The following is a 16,461-nucleotide window of genomic DNA, read 5'->3' as shown; positions in this document are numbered from 1 at the left end:
CCTGCCTATGTCTTTGTGTTGCTGTATCTCTGTGTCTCTAATATCTCTCCCTATTCCTTCCCACACATTTTCTTCCCCTCACCTTTCCTAGTGTTAAAACAACAACAACAACGTGCAAAAATCCTCTTAGTGGGGTCTGTGCCAGCGCTCTCTCATACAATTTGTCTGGTTGGGGGTGCTCTGGCCAGTATGGCCTTGTGGGGTGTGTGTGTGGGACCGAACAGAAATACCGAAAGGGGTTTTTAGTTTTGTGTGTGCTGGCTCTTAGGAGGCGGGGTTCCTTGGAGATTTAAACTCCCCATCTCTCCCCAAATGATTTGTTTTGTCTTATCTGGAACCAAGCTTGTATGGATTGTGGCATCTTGCACACATCCAGTCAGTTAGCCTTCTCCTCTTTCACCTGTTCCTCTCCCCCCGCTTCTTTTCACCCACGTGCACACTCGTGTAAACCCTCATACACGTTCTCAGAAATCCACACTACGTACTCACACTCGTATACACCGAGAGCCCATACATCTAAATTCATCCTCAGCCGCATTCTTGTGCTTGTACATACACCTGCACACACACACACACACACACACACACACACACACACACACACACACAATCTGGATCCTCACCTTCACTCCCAACTCTATCCCTTTACTAGTACAAGCCCAGGGGCCATCTGGGGTTTGGAGGCCGGGGACTGGTCTCAGGGCGCCCCTGGGTGAGTGGAATTTCCTGGGTCGATTTCGGCGTTCTGCTCGCAAGCAGCTCCACCCCCGCTTGGCTGCTTCAGTCACTTGTTCAGCTCCTCAAACGTGAATAGTTTCGCTCAAAAACACTTTCCTCCTCCCCTATCTCAGCACTCCCCCACCCCACTCACTTCCCACCGCCTGCACCATCCCTCCTTCCTCTCTTCTCTCCCTTCCCCCTTCCAGCGGCGAGGGGGGGAAATCCCACAGAATAGCAGAGGAAGCAACCTCGAACTGTGTCGGGGAGGGAGAGGAGTTGTGGAGTCAGGATTAGGGGTGGGGGAGAGATGCTGTAGGTGTTCCCCGCGCCCTCTCCTCCCTAGGCTCCGCTGGTTCCCCCTGCACCCCTAGCTGGCCCAGAAGATTTCTGTTCTTTTCCCCCCTTTTAAATACAAAGTAGCATTTATTTATTTCTCTCTTTTTTTGGGGTGGGGGGAGAGGGAGAGAGAGGGAGGGAGAGAGAGGGAGGGAGAGAGAGAGAGGGAGAGAGAGAGAGAGAGAGAGAGAGAGAGAGAGAGAGAGAGAGAGAGAGAGAGAGAGAGAGAGAGAGAGAGAGAGAGAGAGAGAGAGAGAGAGAGAGAGAGAGAGAGAGAGAGAGAGAGAGAGAGAGAGAGAGAGAGAGAGAGAGAGAGAGAGAGAGAGAGAGAGAGGAAGAGTAGAGGAGCGCTGAGGATCTCCAGGCGGCGGGAGACACCCTCCTTCCCCCGCCTGCCCCCTCCCCCTCCCCTTCCCACTCCCCACACGCGCGCGCACATTTCTCTCCCCCTACCCCCCCACGCCGGACCCCGCACCTCGGCGCCAACGGACCTGCCAGCCCAGCAGCGGGAGCCGCAGCGGGATGGAGGCGGCAGCCACGGAGCGCCCCGCAGGCTGGCCGGGGGCGCCCATCGCCAGGACTGGGCTCCTGCTCCTCTCTACTTGGGTCCTAGCCGGGGCCGAGATCACTTGGGGCGGCGGCGGCAGTGGCGGCGGCGCCCTTGCCTCGCCACCCCGGCTGCCGCTGCTCTCGCCGCGGGGAGTCGCGGGCCAGTGGCCGGAGCCAGCGGCGGGGAGAGACGGGGGTCTGGGGCGCTGGCCCCAGGAGGAGACGTCTTATCCCGGTGGTGGCGGCAGCAGCTTGGCGGAGGAAGAAGAAGAGGAAGAGGAGGAGGAGGTTGTGGGGCCGGAGGAGAGAGTGCCCTGGGGCCGTGGTTTTCTGGAGCTCAGGGGGTCTGCCCCAGCTGCGCTGGGAAAGCTTGGTGCTAGGAGGAGTCGCAGGGCGCAGCCCCCGGGCTCCCTAGCCCATTGGGGCAGCCGGGGCAATTCTTTGGCGGACGGATCGAGAGGGAGCCGGGCGCCGGCCAAGGGCTCTCTGGAAGAAGGGAGGGGGCCAAGAGCTCGGGGGGCGGCGGCAGAAGAGCTCAAACTGACCAGTACTTCGTTCGCCCTGACCGGGGACTCGGCGCACAATCAAGCCATGGTACATTGGTCCGGATACAACAGCAGCGTGAGTACCTGCCTGTCTGTTCGCCCGTGTGTGTCTACATGTAATCTGTCAGTTTGCCTGTGTGTGTGTCAGTGTGTCCGCTTGTGTGCATGCCTGTCTCTCCTCCTGTCCATTTTCCCACCTGTCTATCTGTCAGTCCTTCCACCTGCTCTGCTGACCGACTCCCCCAGTTACGCCGGGACGCTTGGAGAGGAAGAGCAGAGACTCACTCGCCCCACTTTGGGAGAAGCTTGATTGTCCGGCTCTTTGCTCAGTCTCTCCCTTCCCCCTCTCCTTACCCCTAACAGGTTAGCTGAGTTGGAAGGAGGAAGGCGTGTGCGTTTGTTTACCAACGACCCTCAGGGTTGGGGGATTGAAGCGAGTGTGGGTTGGGATCTGAGCTCTTGTTTTTAGACTGGTGGGGGACCGGGCAGGCGGGGCAATGACAACCAAGGGGTGTGTGTGAGAATGTGTGTGTGTATGTGTGTATGTGTGTGAGTGATGTAAGATCTGTGTGTGTCCTCGCGTGTACATAGTAGATCTAGAGTAGGTACTGCTGGACAGACTGACAACTGTGATATTTCCGAGGGGTAGGGGTGATGGACCTAGTCCTCGGCCTGCCTTTCTGGTGCTGGCTCCCCAAGCTCTCTCAGATCTAGGCGCCCGTGTCGATTTCCTCAGACCTAGTTTGCTGGAGACTAACCCTTCAAGGGCTAACCTCGCAGGAATCGAGGCAGAGAATAAAGTTTGGAGCACAAAGGGAAAAATGCCTCCACATTCCTTTAATCCACCTTTTTGGGGGGAGGGGGGGAAGAGCAACAAGGAAAACTTCGCTTTTGTTAGTTAGTTTTTTTTTTCTTTCTAGAATCAGCTCATGGTACTATCTCAGGCTAGTGAGGATGATGTCGGGGCTCCTGGCCGGCTGGCGGTCTTCCCTTTTCTCTTATAGATGCATTTTGCCGGACCTTGTAGCATCAGGAGGTGGCGCCATTGATGTCGCTCCTGAGCCCCCTAGGTCTGTCCCCCCCAAGCTCTGAGCGCTCACCCCACCTCCAGCCTATCTACAATTTCCCTCCCTCCGAGACAGCTGCAGCGGCCAGGCTATGCTAAGACGTCTCTGGTCCCTAGGGTTGGTCCTCCCAGCATTCCTGATTCTTAGAGCAAAGTCTTGGAGAAACTGGGGTTCTCAAATTCGACCAGTCCCTACCTTTCTTCTAAGATTGCTTGAAATACCATAGACTAACGTGCATCTCTTAACCCAACCTGACACATCTCTTTCCCCTTCTTTCTGGTTCTTGCTCCAGTTTAAAAAAAAAAAAAAAAGATTTTTGCGAATGATAAAGGGGTATGAACAGTTTCTGGTGCTAGCTGCTCATTTGCCAGTCCATATTTTAGGGAGTTGGGGTGCATGTGTGAGGGAAGATGTGTTTTCTCCTCCCTTTAAAATATTGACCATTCTCTTTGCCGTTTCTTTAGGATTTTTTTTAACCATTATTTATAATTGGGAGTGGGTGGGGTTGTATTGGTGACACGAAAGTGAGAGGTTCTGCAGAGCGTTGTTTACTGGAGGACTGATTTCCTTTTGAGCCGGGTGCTTTCTTAATGATAAATAAATGCCCTGGGTCTGGATTTGTGAAACAAGTGCAGACTTAGAAGGATGATTATGAGACAGAAGGTCATCTCAGTCTGGGTTTCCAGTGCAATAGTTTGGTGTTTCTTTTTCTCCAAGCATCCCAGTCTCCTTCTTGTGGGTATGTCGAGCTCTTGAAGTTCCTTTGGGGCTAAATATTTCTCCAGTGCTGAAGGGGGTTGCTAGCTACTTAATGTTTGCTTGCTCTAATGAGTTACATGGACAATCAAAACCAAGGATGGTTTAGCAGGAGAGATTTAGAATCCACCCCTCCCCCACGTTTATTATAAGACAATGAAGAGTGTGTGTGTGTGTGTGTGTGTGTATGTATGTGTAATGAGGTATAGCAGTCTTGTGGTATAACACACTTTGAGTGCCATGTCTTGGGCTGTGCTGGGAGTATCCTCTCCAGGGGTCTGTTTGCCTTAATCTCTTATTGGACAATCAAAGATACTATACTATTTTTCATTGCCACCCACCTACCCATTTTTAAAAGCATGTATTGTTGGTGAATTGACAAAACCTGGAGGATTGCCATTTGTAGGAAATATTTTCAGAGAAGACTGATTAAATGCCATACTGCATTCTCTCTCTGCAGACCTGTCTATCCAGCTGTGTAGCTGGTTAGAAACAAGGCAGTCAAGCAGCTAGCCTGCTTCACCCTGGGAAACCACCCTGGGAAATAGTACTTAGGTCCAGATGTGGACCATAGGGAGTATGAGACTAGCCTTATTAGTGAACAGTCTTGAAGAGCTTTATTGGTTATACTCTTCCGTAACATGTTGGGTCAGGAAAAAAGACAATAACATTTTTAGTATATATTGGGGTCCCAGGATTACCCACCTTTGGGGTTGAGAAGTACTGCTTGTGATGCTTTCAAGTAGGAATATGGTTCCTTTGGTCCTGATTTTCAGATACCACAAGTGCATACTTGTGGGAGTCTACTGAGACTAAGTGTATTTGAGAACAGGAAAACTATTCCCTTGCCTCTAGTAGTCTTCAGGGAAACAGAACTAGAAAGGATGATTTGGATTGTTTAACAGTTTCTCCTCTTCTCCCAGTCAGGGGGAAAATAGATACTGTAAATAAAAATCATTGTGAGGCTGATGGATTATTATGAGTCTACATGAAACTGCCTTCTTCATCAATATAAAGGAAGAAAGACATAACACAGTAGATGGAGATTTAGCCTGGGCTATTTTCAGAGATATGGAGAATTCCAGTTCCCATTTCAGTTTTTAAAGAGTTAAACTTTTCCTTCTCCAGGAAGGCCACTAGTCTCATTTGACAAATATAGACATCCTCTTGTTCTCTATGCAAGTACCTTTGGCTTCACTGACTTGACTCCCCATCTGTAAGGTGGGTATTTTAGGTTCCAGTTGTAGAAATATCAGTGACTCAACCCTGAGTGGGGTTGAAAGGAGAAAGAAAGGAAGTGCTAAAAGGCAAGAGTAGAATGGAGAATCACTGCTGAATCACAGCTAAGGATCACTGGAATTAGTTAGACTGGAGAGGGAACCTCAAAACCCCAGGAGAGGGAGCCTCTGCTTCTACATCTCAGGATTGGCACTCTTTTTATAGGGAGGAGCAGGAGAAAGAGGAGTCTTTAGCAGAGGAGGAGAGGGGAAGGGTGCCATTTAAAGGGAAGTGGGCTCTGGTCCTTGGTCTATTAAAAATTCATTATTAACCTGGTCTTGTTAGGGAGGTGGGAGATAGGGAAGGAGAGATGGAAAAGAGGAGAGATGGAGGGTGAAGAGGGACAAGGAGAGGGAGGGAAGGAAGCAAGGAAGGGGAAAGAGAGAGAGAGAGAGAGAGAGAGAGAGAGAGAGAGAGAGAAAATAAATATACATGTGTTAATGAGGACTGTTTGGAAGAAGGGACTTGAAGTTCTCTCCAGGGGCCTCTAGTCTCCTGGAGCTGTGACTCCTTTGATGAATTTGGGAGTGTTTAACATTTGCCCTGTGGAACATGGAACTTGTCTGTAGAGCTCATGTGAAAACAGAAAATCATACAGTTTTTCTCTTTTCTTCCAACTAGAATCTCGTTGCTCAATAGGTTGGCAAATGGACCTTGAGAATGAAAAGAAACAAAGGCAAGCTTGGCCTTCCCCTTTATTTCTTTTTTTACCCTAAAACACCCCTAGCAACTTGTCCTTTCTTCCCTTCCCCTTCCCTGACACCCCCCCCCCCCCCCAGAATTCTGGTGAAAATTTGATAGTTTCTTATAACCACTGATTCTCTGATGTTCATCTCAGTGATGGCGAATTTCACATTGCACAGTTCTATGCATGGATTTCAATTAAGACACCAACAAATTCACCCTGGTTGGGAAAATAAGGAAGTTATTGATAATTAGAAGTGACGGTCAGGCCTCACTTGGTTCCTCCTGGGAGCAGTCTCTTACTAGGTAGAGAAGATATAGTTTCTCTTAGACATTCTCACACACTCAACTAATTCAGCTGGACTGTGCTGTAAAATATTTATTCCTAATGTGCAAAATAGTGACAAGTTTGATCAGATTAATTGTATTCATTGGGTGGATATTCTAATTGCAACTCCCAAACAGATTTTTCAAATAGCTTTTGGCTGGATTATCCAGCCCTCCTCGCCCCTGTGAACAGTACTGATGTCACAATATCTTAATGCATTTTCCTTCTTGGAGACTTAATAATGAAGCCTGCCTGCCACAGAAGCCATTCTTCAGGAGTTTGCCAAAAAAAATCTGTTTTTAATTAATATTACAAGGGGAGCCATTTCAGCTAAGATGTCTCTGGGAAATAAAGTGGGATATTGCAACACTAATTGCTCTTGATAGTTGTCTTCCCTCTGGTCATGCTGGAAGTGAGGGGCACTCTTGGGGTGGGGGAGCCAGTTTGTCCCTAGGACTGTCAGTTTTATCCAATGCATTGGCTTAACTGGAAAACAAGAATAATATTTCCTCCTTGATTTTTACAGCAATTTAATGCAAATAGAAGTTGCAAACTACTTTAAGTAGGAGTCCTTGCTAATGATTGCATAAATGGAATAGCTGGAATCAGCTTTATAGCTGGCAAAGAAAGGCTATTGGAAAGTGAACATTGTTGGGTTAAGTGAAGGCTAGAAGTGGGGAGGGAGAAGAGAAGCTGGAGGGGCTCTTATCCTTGGACTTCAGACATTAATTAAAATGACCAGTTACTCTGAAGCTCATTAATTGGTGAGATCAGCTTTGTCCCTTAAAGAACAATAGAATTAACCAAAAAGCCTGAGATGGGAAAACCCATCTAAGGTAAGTAGTTTATCCAAGGAAAAACAAGGACCAGAAAAATAAGTTGAGAATTCAGTTTCTATCTTACTTGATGATTTTTCACTTATTTAAACTTCTTTTGAAGGATGGTAGGGCAAGGAAAATAAGGTGACACTCAAATGCTTTTGATCATCTCTGACCTTTGTCGGGCTGAAGGAACATTTGAATTATATGTTCCATGAGAGGTTTTTAGATGATTTCAATAAACATTTCTGCTTTCTTGTTTTCCTTTATATTATGAAAATTGAGAAATGGTAGCAAATGAGGCTATATCCTATGCTTACAGGTTTGAGGAAAGCCATGTATTTGCTGACCACTCAATCATAGTATCTAAGAATTGGAAGGGATCTTAGAGGTCATGGATGATGGATTGATATCTTCTACAACATTTCTGTGGTCGTTTAGTGTCTGACTGAAGACACAGGGGATCTACTACCACCTAAGGCTACTTATTCTATTGTTGGCCTTCCCTTCTTTGTTGGACAGGTCTACTTATTAAAAAGCTCTGCTTTATACTGAGCCAGAACCTGCTTCCCTGAAACTATTATGCAAAATTTACTATTTCTACCTTCTTAGGCCAAAAAGAATAAAACTAATCCATGTCCTATGTGATAACCCTTTGAATATATGAAGACTGTGATGATGATTATAATAATAGTAATAATAACTAAGATTTTCATAGTGCCTATTATGTGCCAGGTGCTTTACAAATATTATCTCATTTTATCCTCACAACAACCCTGAGAGGCAGGTACTATTATTGTCCCATTTTAAAGAAGAAACTGAAGGAAATGGAGGTCAAGTAATTCATCCAGGGTCACAAAGCTAAATGGGTGCTCTATCTGCTATGCGATCTAGATGACCCCAAGTAATGTTTCCCATAAATCTTCCCTTTTCCAAGTACACTGGCCCAGCTCTTTCAAATCGCAGAAATCAATCAATCAAAATACATTTATTTATTTATACCAGGCGTAGTGCTAAGCATTTCATATATCTTCTATTAATTCTAACTGTATCTATATATCTAGCCCTAGTTTCTGTGCCAAGCTAAAATTCCAGATCTCTAGCTACTTTTTGGACATTTCAAACTATATGTCCTATACACATTCCAAAAACTCATTTTTCTCCCCAAATACTCTACTCTTGCAAACATCCTCATTTTTCTTAAGGGCAGTATTATCTTCCCATTCATAACCTCAGAGTTATCCTGCATGCCTCCTCATTCTTAACTTTCCCTACACCAAAAGTATCAAACATGAGACCCACAGCACTCCCAAGTGAAGCCTGAACCAGATTAAAATATAATTGGGAAATACTTAACAAAATAAATTAAAATAGGTAATATTAATATGTAATTTTCTAAGTCAATATGCAGCCCACAGAGATACTCATGTATGGTTTAGTGGCCCCCATTTCTATTAGAGTTTGACACTACTGCCCTACATAATCAATCAGTTGCCAAATCTTGTACTTCTACCTTTACAAGATCTTTTAAACGCTGTCAGTTTATCTGTCTGTCTGTCTGTCTGTCTGTCTTTCTCCATATCTCCTCTCCACTCACATAGCTACCATCCTGGATTAGAGTCCTTTTACCTAGTTTACCACAATGGCCTTCTAATTGGTCTCTTTGCTTCAACTCTCTCCCCACTTCAATCCAGCCTGCAATTAGTTGCCAGAGTGATTTTTCTAACATGTAGGTCTGATTGCCCATTATAGTAGTGCTCATTTTGGTCATCCCTAGCATAATAAATGTCATTTTAAAAATCCCATTTTTATTACTGAGGCCTCAGAAATTGAGTTCTAGGTCTCCCCTACTTTGGGGATCAAATCAAATTGAAGACATTTCTTTTGCTCTAGGAAGTCTTTCTTTAGGCAAGATTTGCCCTTTCTTTGGATTAGGGTTTTGACTGGTTTCTTTTCCTTTACCAGAGACACCAAAATTTTCCTTTCCTATGATTAGCCTTAGTTGAAGTTATAAGAACTATGATCAATATGGTGACCATCTATGATTCCAGATGACTGATAATGAAACATACTATCTATCTCTTGATAGAGAGGTGATAGAGGTAGGTACAGACTGTGATATATGTTTTTGGATACAGCAAAAAAGGAATTTGTTTTGCTTGACTCTGTTACAAGAAATATGTTTGACTTTTCTATTTCTTTTCTAATAGGGTGGGGGATAGAAAGGAGAGAAAATAGATTTATTCTAATTTAAAAAATTTTTAAAAAGTGGAGGAGGTGCTATAAATGTGAGAGGTTGCATGCACATTCAGATTATATCACCATATCATTAGTTTTGCTTTATTATTATGTTTTCTTACAACAGACCATTTATAGAGCAATCAGGAAATCTTTGTAATGTAAAAGCAAAAACACAACATTGAAATTTTTAAAAAATAGGAGAAAAAACCCCAAGTAGTATATGGCCTGATTAGATTGATTATATTCTGTTTAAGGCTAGGCATCCATCAACAAGTAGTACAGTTTGAAGACCAGTCTTGGAGAAAGAGTGGGGAACCTATTTCTAGCACTAGTACAGTGGAGTATGAACATTATGTTCTTTATAGGATTTGATTACATATTATATACTGTCTAAAACTGTGAGCTCCTTGAGGGGTGGAACTATCTAGTATTGGATACCTCTTTTTTATTTCCCATATTGCCTCATATAAGCATGGCATGTACCAATCCCTTAATAATAACTTGTTGAATTAAATTGGTATTAGAGTTTTTAGCCATCATAGGTGATTATAGTGGAAAGAGAACAGAAGTCATGGCCCTCAAGGAGATCATATACCAACTTCTTCTTTCATTGATAGTTTGCATTTATAGCTTTATGTAGTTCCTTTCTAGCCTATAACCTTTTGAGGTAAGTAATAGAAATATGTTATACATGCCCCTATTTTATAGATGAGGAAACTAAAACCTAAGGTAGTTGAGAGATTTGTTCACTACCAGGTGTAAAAGCTAAAATTAAATCTCAATAATAAAATATTATATAGTTTAGGAGGTTTATTAAATGATCATTAGAAATCAAGGAATAAGGAGGATACAAAATAAAAACCATGTGCCCATGACTGGTTGGCCATTTTTAGCCATCCCCACTCACCACCATCACTGCTGATTCTATATCAGAGAGAAGAGAGGACATGAGAGGCATTACTGCCAGCTAAATACCAATAATGTAATCTTGCCAATGTGGAGATACAGGAGAGATTATGAGGAATTCTGGGAAATAATAAGGACTTCTGGAGAATGAAGTCTAACGTTCAAAATCTCCATTTATACAATGTTTACAAATGTCAAAGGTCAATAAATCAAGGCAAGATCTTGACCCCATAACATCTAACTCAACGTGCTAAGTCCTCTCTATTGTATACCTTATTCTCTTGAAGGGAAATTGAGACTATATTCCAGGTTTGTTAGTTTATTTTATTTGTTGTTTTTCACTGAAGTTGGGCAGTAGGTCCATATAGTTTTAAGACTATATGGGCAAACCCAATTTTAGGGTTCACATGGAGTCAGATTCACAATGCTAATTGCACCTGGTTTAGGTAAACCTTATTCTTCTGCTTCATAAGGGAAAACTTTAAGAGGGATGGAAGGATAAGTCATTGCCATAGCACTACTTTTCTCAGTACCAACAGAACAAACATTTACTGAGCTCTTTTTGTAGATACAGCCCTGTGCTAGGCACTTTGGGGGTATTTAGGAAAATTATAAACTTTGACTCCTACCCTTTAGGAGCTCACAATTTAGAAAACTGTTCAACAATACAAGGGATGCCATGAGGCAGTATGTGATTAATGATCATTTCATTGTATACACTGTGTAAAGCTCTCTGAGTTCAGTGGAAGGAGAAGTCACTATTTATTGGTATAGTCTGGGAAAACCTTATAGATGTGAGTCTGCAGCTGAACTTCGAAGGATATGTAGCCAGAGACATTTGCGAGCAGTTGAATAGACTGGTTTGGCTGGAGTAGAGCATTCTGTAACAGATGGATATTGGGAGCTGAATTTGGATAGTGGGGGCCCTGGTTTCTAAACTAAAGAGTCTAGTTTTTATCCTTAAGGCAGTGCAGTGAATACTTTTGGGCAGCAGAATGACATGATCAGAGATGTGGTAGAGGAAGATTAAGCATTGGTCTTGTGTAGAATGGCTCAGAACAGATAAAAGTCTAGAGGCAGAGAGATTTGTCATATATTCATGCAATGTCAGAGATGGAAGAAATCTTAGTTCTTAGTGATCATCCAGTTCAGCTCCATTTGGAATTGAGGCAGCTGAAGCCTGGAGAGGTTCTTATGGCCTGCAGGAATAGGATACATTCATACTTTGCTTATAGTACTCTTATCTTCTACACTTTTGTCCTCTACTTCTCTCCTTTTGACCTCAGTCAATCCCTACTCTTCCATATGCTCTGCATCTTCCTCAGAGGTCTCTCTTTTTCAAGGGGATTAACAGTGCTTTTAAAAAAATGAGGTTAATTGCTCTCCAGAGTTGGCAAAAATAGGCACAGAAAAGGTATATCCAAGGTCATCAAGGAAAGCTATATTAAGTCGCTAACTCAAATTCCAATATTCCATTCTTTGGACTGCCCTTCCTTTCCCCTTCTGGGATTAAATCTTCAGATTTCATAAATAAAAATCTTGTAAGCATTGGGTGCACAGAATATTGCTCACTGTTGTTAATGGGGACCTCCTGTGAGTCACTTCGCTTCTTGAAGTAGTGAGTGAATCAAGGCTGGTTGCATCATGAGAGAGTGTTTTGCTCATTTATTTTGATAAGCGTAGTTTGGGTTTAATTATTTATGGTAATGTTGTTCTTCATAGTACATAACTAAATGTGCAATAGTAAATTTGGAAAAAGTAATGAAGTCTGAGTAATAGTCATTTTCACTACAAGGCTTAGCTATGGAATCTTTCCTGAAGAATAGAATCATTCCCTTCTGGATGTAAAGGCAATTTTAGGGTTCACATGGAGTCAGATTCACAATGCTAATTGCACCTGGTTTAGGTAAACCTTGTTCTTTGACTTTATAAGGGCAAACTTAAAAAAAATAGCTCAGAGGAAGAACTGGAAAGAAAAGAGAAATGGGAAAATAGGAGACTAAGAACTCAGTGGTATTAGTTTCTATGGCTAAAGTCGACCTCATGGAATTAGAATTTGTAAGGTCAAAGGAAAATCTCCACATTCAAATCACTGTAAAGAACTGATCAAGAATAGAAACCGATTAAAAGAAAATTGGAGATTAAAGGGATCTTAGAAATAATCTAATAAGGGAAGAGGAACATGATGTTCAGAGAATGAAGGTGATATGCCTAGGCTCATATGGTTTGTCAAAGACACAGCTGGGTCTAGAACTTAGGTCTCCTGACTCCCTCCCACTCATATGATGATATTCTATATCCTGTCATCTAAGAGATTATATTCACTCAGGCACCTATTATGTGACCAGCATTCTTCTAAGCCCTATGGGAGATGCAGAAGAAGGATGCTTTTAGTCCTCATGGAACTAACAGTCTGTTTCTAAAGAAAACAGAAAACATATAATTTTACTTCCCTATTGAGTAGCCCTCCCTTTGCTTTTTTAAATTTTCTTGGAGGAGAGAATTGAAAGACCAGGGAAGAAAATCCAAGCTGTCCATCTTGCTTTGAGTATTTCTCATTGTAGCTTATCAGAGAAGGGTTCTTGAAGTAGATGACTGCTATTTTTTTAAAAGAAAACAACAACAAAAATGGGCTTTCAGGCTCCTTTGGCAAGAATAGTATACAGTTGCCAGTAGAAGGCTCTGTAGAGATAATGGGATGGGCCCTAAAGTTCCTATTTTTGCCTTTGCTCATTTTCTTTGAGTTCTCTCTTAATGCTTAAATGTGAAGTAGGGCTGGCATCCAGGACAATCTGCTGAATATATTTAGCCTCCTACTGAAAGGGAGGGTACCTGCCATCCTGGCTAATTAGCTTTGGAGTAAGACACAACCCCCCTTTCAGCCCAAAGCCCAGGTTTCTCTCCAGTAGGAGGAGAGTATACATGGAGTGTGAAGCCTTAGATCCTTGACACAAACACTAGAGGGAGTGTTGCCCTGGGAAAGGAAGAAAAATAAACAGAATAAAATAATAATGATAAAAGGAGGTTGACACCTGAGTTATTTTCAAAGAGCAGAAAGGGGGAATGGGGTTTTCTGAAACATTTTATGGAAAATGTGCATTTTTTATATGTATAAATCACTATTCATAATACCCTGAATAAGAGAGAATATATTTCCTCTGAACTCTGCTCTGGTCAGACAACAATTAGAGAATCAAGCTTTGTTTGGGGCATCATATTTTTAGGAAGTACAGTGACAGACTGGAATTTTCCCATAGGAGAATGACCAGACTTGCTTAAAGGAATATGAATATCAGTGTAAGGAATTGAGTTGGGGTTGGTGGTTTAGTCGTTAACATAGAGATGAGACACTTAGAAGGGACATGAAAACTGTCTTTAGCTGTTTGAATATTATGTACTATTGAGAAGAGACTTGCTCTTCGTGGCCCCAGAGGATAAAAACTGTGAGGCAGAGTAGAAATTGCAAAGAAGCAGGCTTAGGCTTCTTGTGATGGAAATTTTCTGACATTGCTATCTCAAAGTAAAATGGAATGTGCTTTGAAGTGATAGTGAGTCCCCTCCCTCACTAGAGTTCTCTAAACAAAGGACCTGTGTATGTTGTAAGGGAGATTTTTGTCAGCTCTAGGTCAGGCTAAATGACCTCTGTGCTCCTTTCCAACTCTAAGATTGTATGATTCTGACTTCATGCCCAGAGTGCTTTTCTCTTCACCACAATCCTCCCTGATAATATCTTTCCAGTGATGCTCAAGTAAGATAATGGAAACAAACATGCCTTATAAACAATAAAGTGAATGTGAGAGCATATATAAATATGTGTATATATAACTCATATAGATAAACATATGTGTACGTATATAATGTAAAATAACAAATATATGCATCTATAACAAAATAGTAATTATAGCTCTACATATGTTTGTATACAGGTATGTGTATAATTACTGGATTAAGATGAGTATTTTTTTCCATTGAAGCAGTTAAAAATAGATAGATGCTCCAGAACCTTGGACAGCTCCCAATCATTTTCCCCCTGATGGCTGGATTGCTCTTCTCTTTTTCTCCCAGGACTGGTCAGAGTTCTTTTGGCAGTAATACTGGATTGTTTGTCACAAAGACCTAAGTTTGAACCAATGGCTTGCATCATTCCATGCCAGATAATGCAGATTTCCATAATTTGGATGATTTCTTTTAGTTTTCCATTGCAGAATTGAATTTCAGTGTCCCTATCTTGTTATATTCAATTCAATTCAATTCAATTCAATGGATTTATTTATTAGGCACTTAAGGAGTGCCTAGACTTGTGGCTCTTGGGCTGGAAAGAGGTATGCAATATATGTTTCTCATTCTCAAGAAACTTATATTGTTTTGGAAAATATAGGAAAAGTATGAAACAATGAAATCAGCACACAATTATATTTATTTTTCCCCTTAATATATAAAGTGCTTACAAGGGAAAAGGTACTGAGCTAGACCCTGAAGGAAACTGGAAAATAAAATTGTAGAGTCTTTGCCCTTAAAAAACTTATGATCTGATAAAATGTTAATATACATAATAGCATTTATGTAGTGCTTTAAGGTTTGCAAAATGCTTAACACATATGATCTCATTTGATTTTTGCAATAGACATGACACAGGTGCTCTTATCATTATTTTACATATAAAGAAAACTAAGACTAAAAGACATCAAATATTTTCCTAGGGTGTCACCCACCTACTAAGAGTCTGAGGCAAGATTTGAATTTGTCTTTCTGACTCCTCATCTAAACCTCCATCCCTTATGCTGTCTAGCCACCAAGCAATATTAGTTTGTCACATATTGTAATAGAGTTTTAAGTTTAATGTTGTTAGGTGAAAAAAGTGATTATAATCAAATACAAAATATATGACATGGCCATTAAAATTTTAACAATAATTAGGAAAGGAAGCATTATGATAAGTGGAGTTATTAGTGAAGCTTTATTAGAAGAGATGATTCCTTTCAGGTTCTAGCCAGATAGCTGGAAAAGTATATTATATGGAGCTGGTAGGTAGCACAGTGGATAGAGTTCCAGGCCTGGAGTTGGGAGGACCTGGGTTTGAATTTTACCTCAGGCACATTCTAGCTGTGTGACCCTGGTCAAATCATTTAACCCTCATTTCCAAGTGTTTCTTAGAATTGATTCCAAGGCAAAGATAAGTTTTTTTTAAATGAATTCTATGTTTTCTCTCATTCCTTGTCTATATACATGCATGTATAAGTTTATACACAGAAGTCTTACACTACCCAAGTTATGACTGGGATGCTGGTACACCTGATTCCCTGAAGGAAGGGATTAGTTTCCTTGACAATACATTCAATAGGAGGGACTCTGGTAATATGCCAGTTCCATTATTTCTGCTCCAGCCTGAAATGTCTGTAGCATCCAGTAGCCTGAGACCTTGGACTTGAGAGTAGCTACAATAACTATGTGTAGAATAAACGCAAACATATGTGAAATGCTAGCTGAAGGTATATAGAGACAGCCTGCTGCAAGAGTGAGAACTATGGACCAGAATTCAGAAAACCTAAATCCATCTAATCTTTTAAATTGCTGGGCAATCCCGGTCAATTCACTTGGTTTCTTTGGACCTCTTTGTGACATGATACTTTGGACTAGGTAATCTCTGTGGTCTGATCTACCTCTAAGATACAGCGATTCTCGTTCTTTCTGAAGTTCCCTTGCAATCCACTTCTCTTAAAATCTATGGGGGTCTTTCTTGAAAGCTAGAAGAGCTAGCCAATCACCTGGGCCCAATATAACTGATCTTCCCTCCTTATTCCCTCCTACCTTCTCTGTATAGCAGCCTAATCAGGCACTGACTGTGCCCAACTGCTGAGTATATTCTAGGTCCATCCAAAGGGGAACTTTTGAGTCTTAATAGTCAGGATATAAATGTTACAGTTGAACTCAATTTCTGATTGAATGCTTACGATGTAATTTCATTTGAAGGGGGAGAAATGCAGGGCTGGGGATTTCAGTGGTCCTGGCTGATTATTTAAAATATATTAGTTCCGATGAAATATTTAGCTTTTAAACAACAAATTTAATATGGTGAATTGCATTTTACTTATTAATGGCAGTTGCAAGGAGATTTGTAGGAGTTGTGCTAAAGTGCACTGTTGTGATATTGCAAAGTATAGTAATTACTGTAATATTTTGTTGAATTATTAATATCTACTATGCCTGCAGGAATAGCAGCCTCTGCAGCAGAA

At 41.9% G+C, this 16,461-nt stretch overlaps 1 protein-coding gene across 1 annotated transcript in view; it reads left to right on the top strand.

Annotated features, from left to right (window-relative positions):
- The first annotated feature begins 1,325 nt into the window (after positions 1-1,325).
- The window catches only part of SORCS3 (sortilin related VPS10 domain containing receptor 3), a 724,209-nt gene continuing 709,073 nt past the window's right edge, over positions 1,326-16,461 (top strand). Inside the window, exon 1 of the mRNA XM_007479197.2 lies at positions 1,326-2,226. Within this exon, the coding sequence (XP_007479259.2) occupies positions 1,579-2,226 (648 nt within the window). The 5' untranslated portion in view covers positions 1,326-1,578. The remainder of the gene's footprint in view (positions 2,227-16,461) is intronic.

The sequence above is a fragment of the Monodelphis domestica genome, chromosome 1, assembly GCF_027887165.1.
Source record: "Monodelphis domestica isolate mMonDom1 chromosome 1, mMonDom1.pri, whole genome shotgun sequence".
NCBI classification, from domain to species: domain Eukaryota; kingdom Metazoa; phylum Chordata; class Mammalia; order Didelphimorphia; family Didelphidae; genus Monodelphis; species Monodelphis domestica.
Note: the sequence above shows the minus strand (reverse complement) of the source record. Positions and strands in the feature narration are given on the sequence as shown.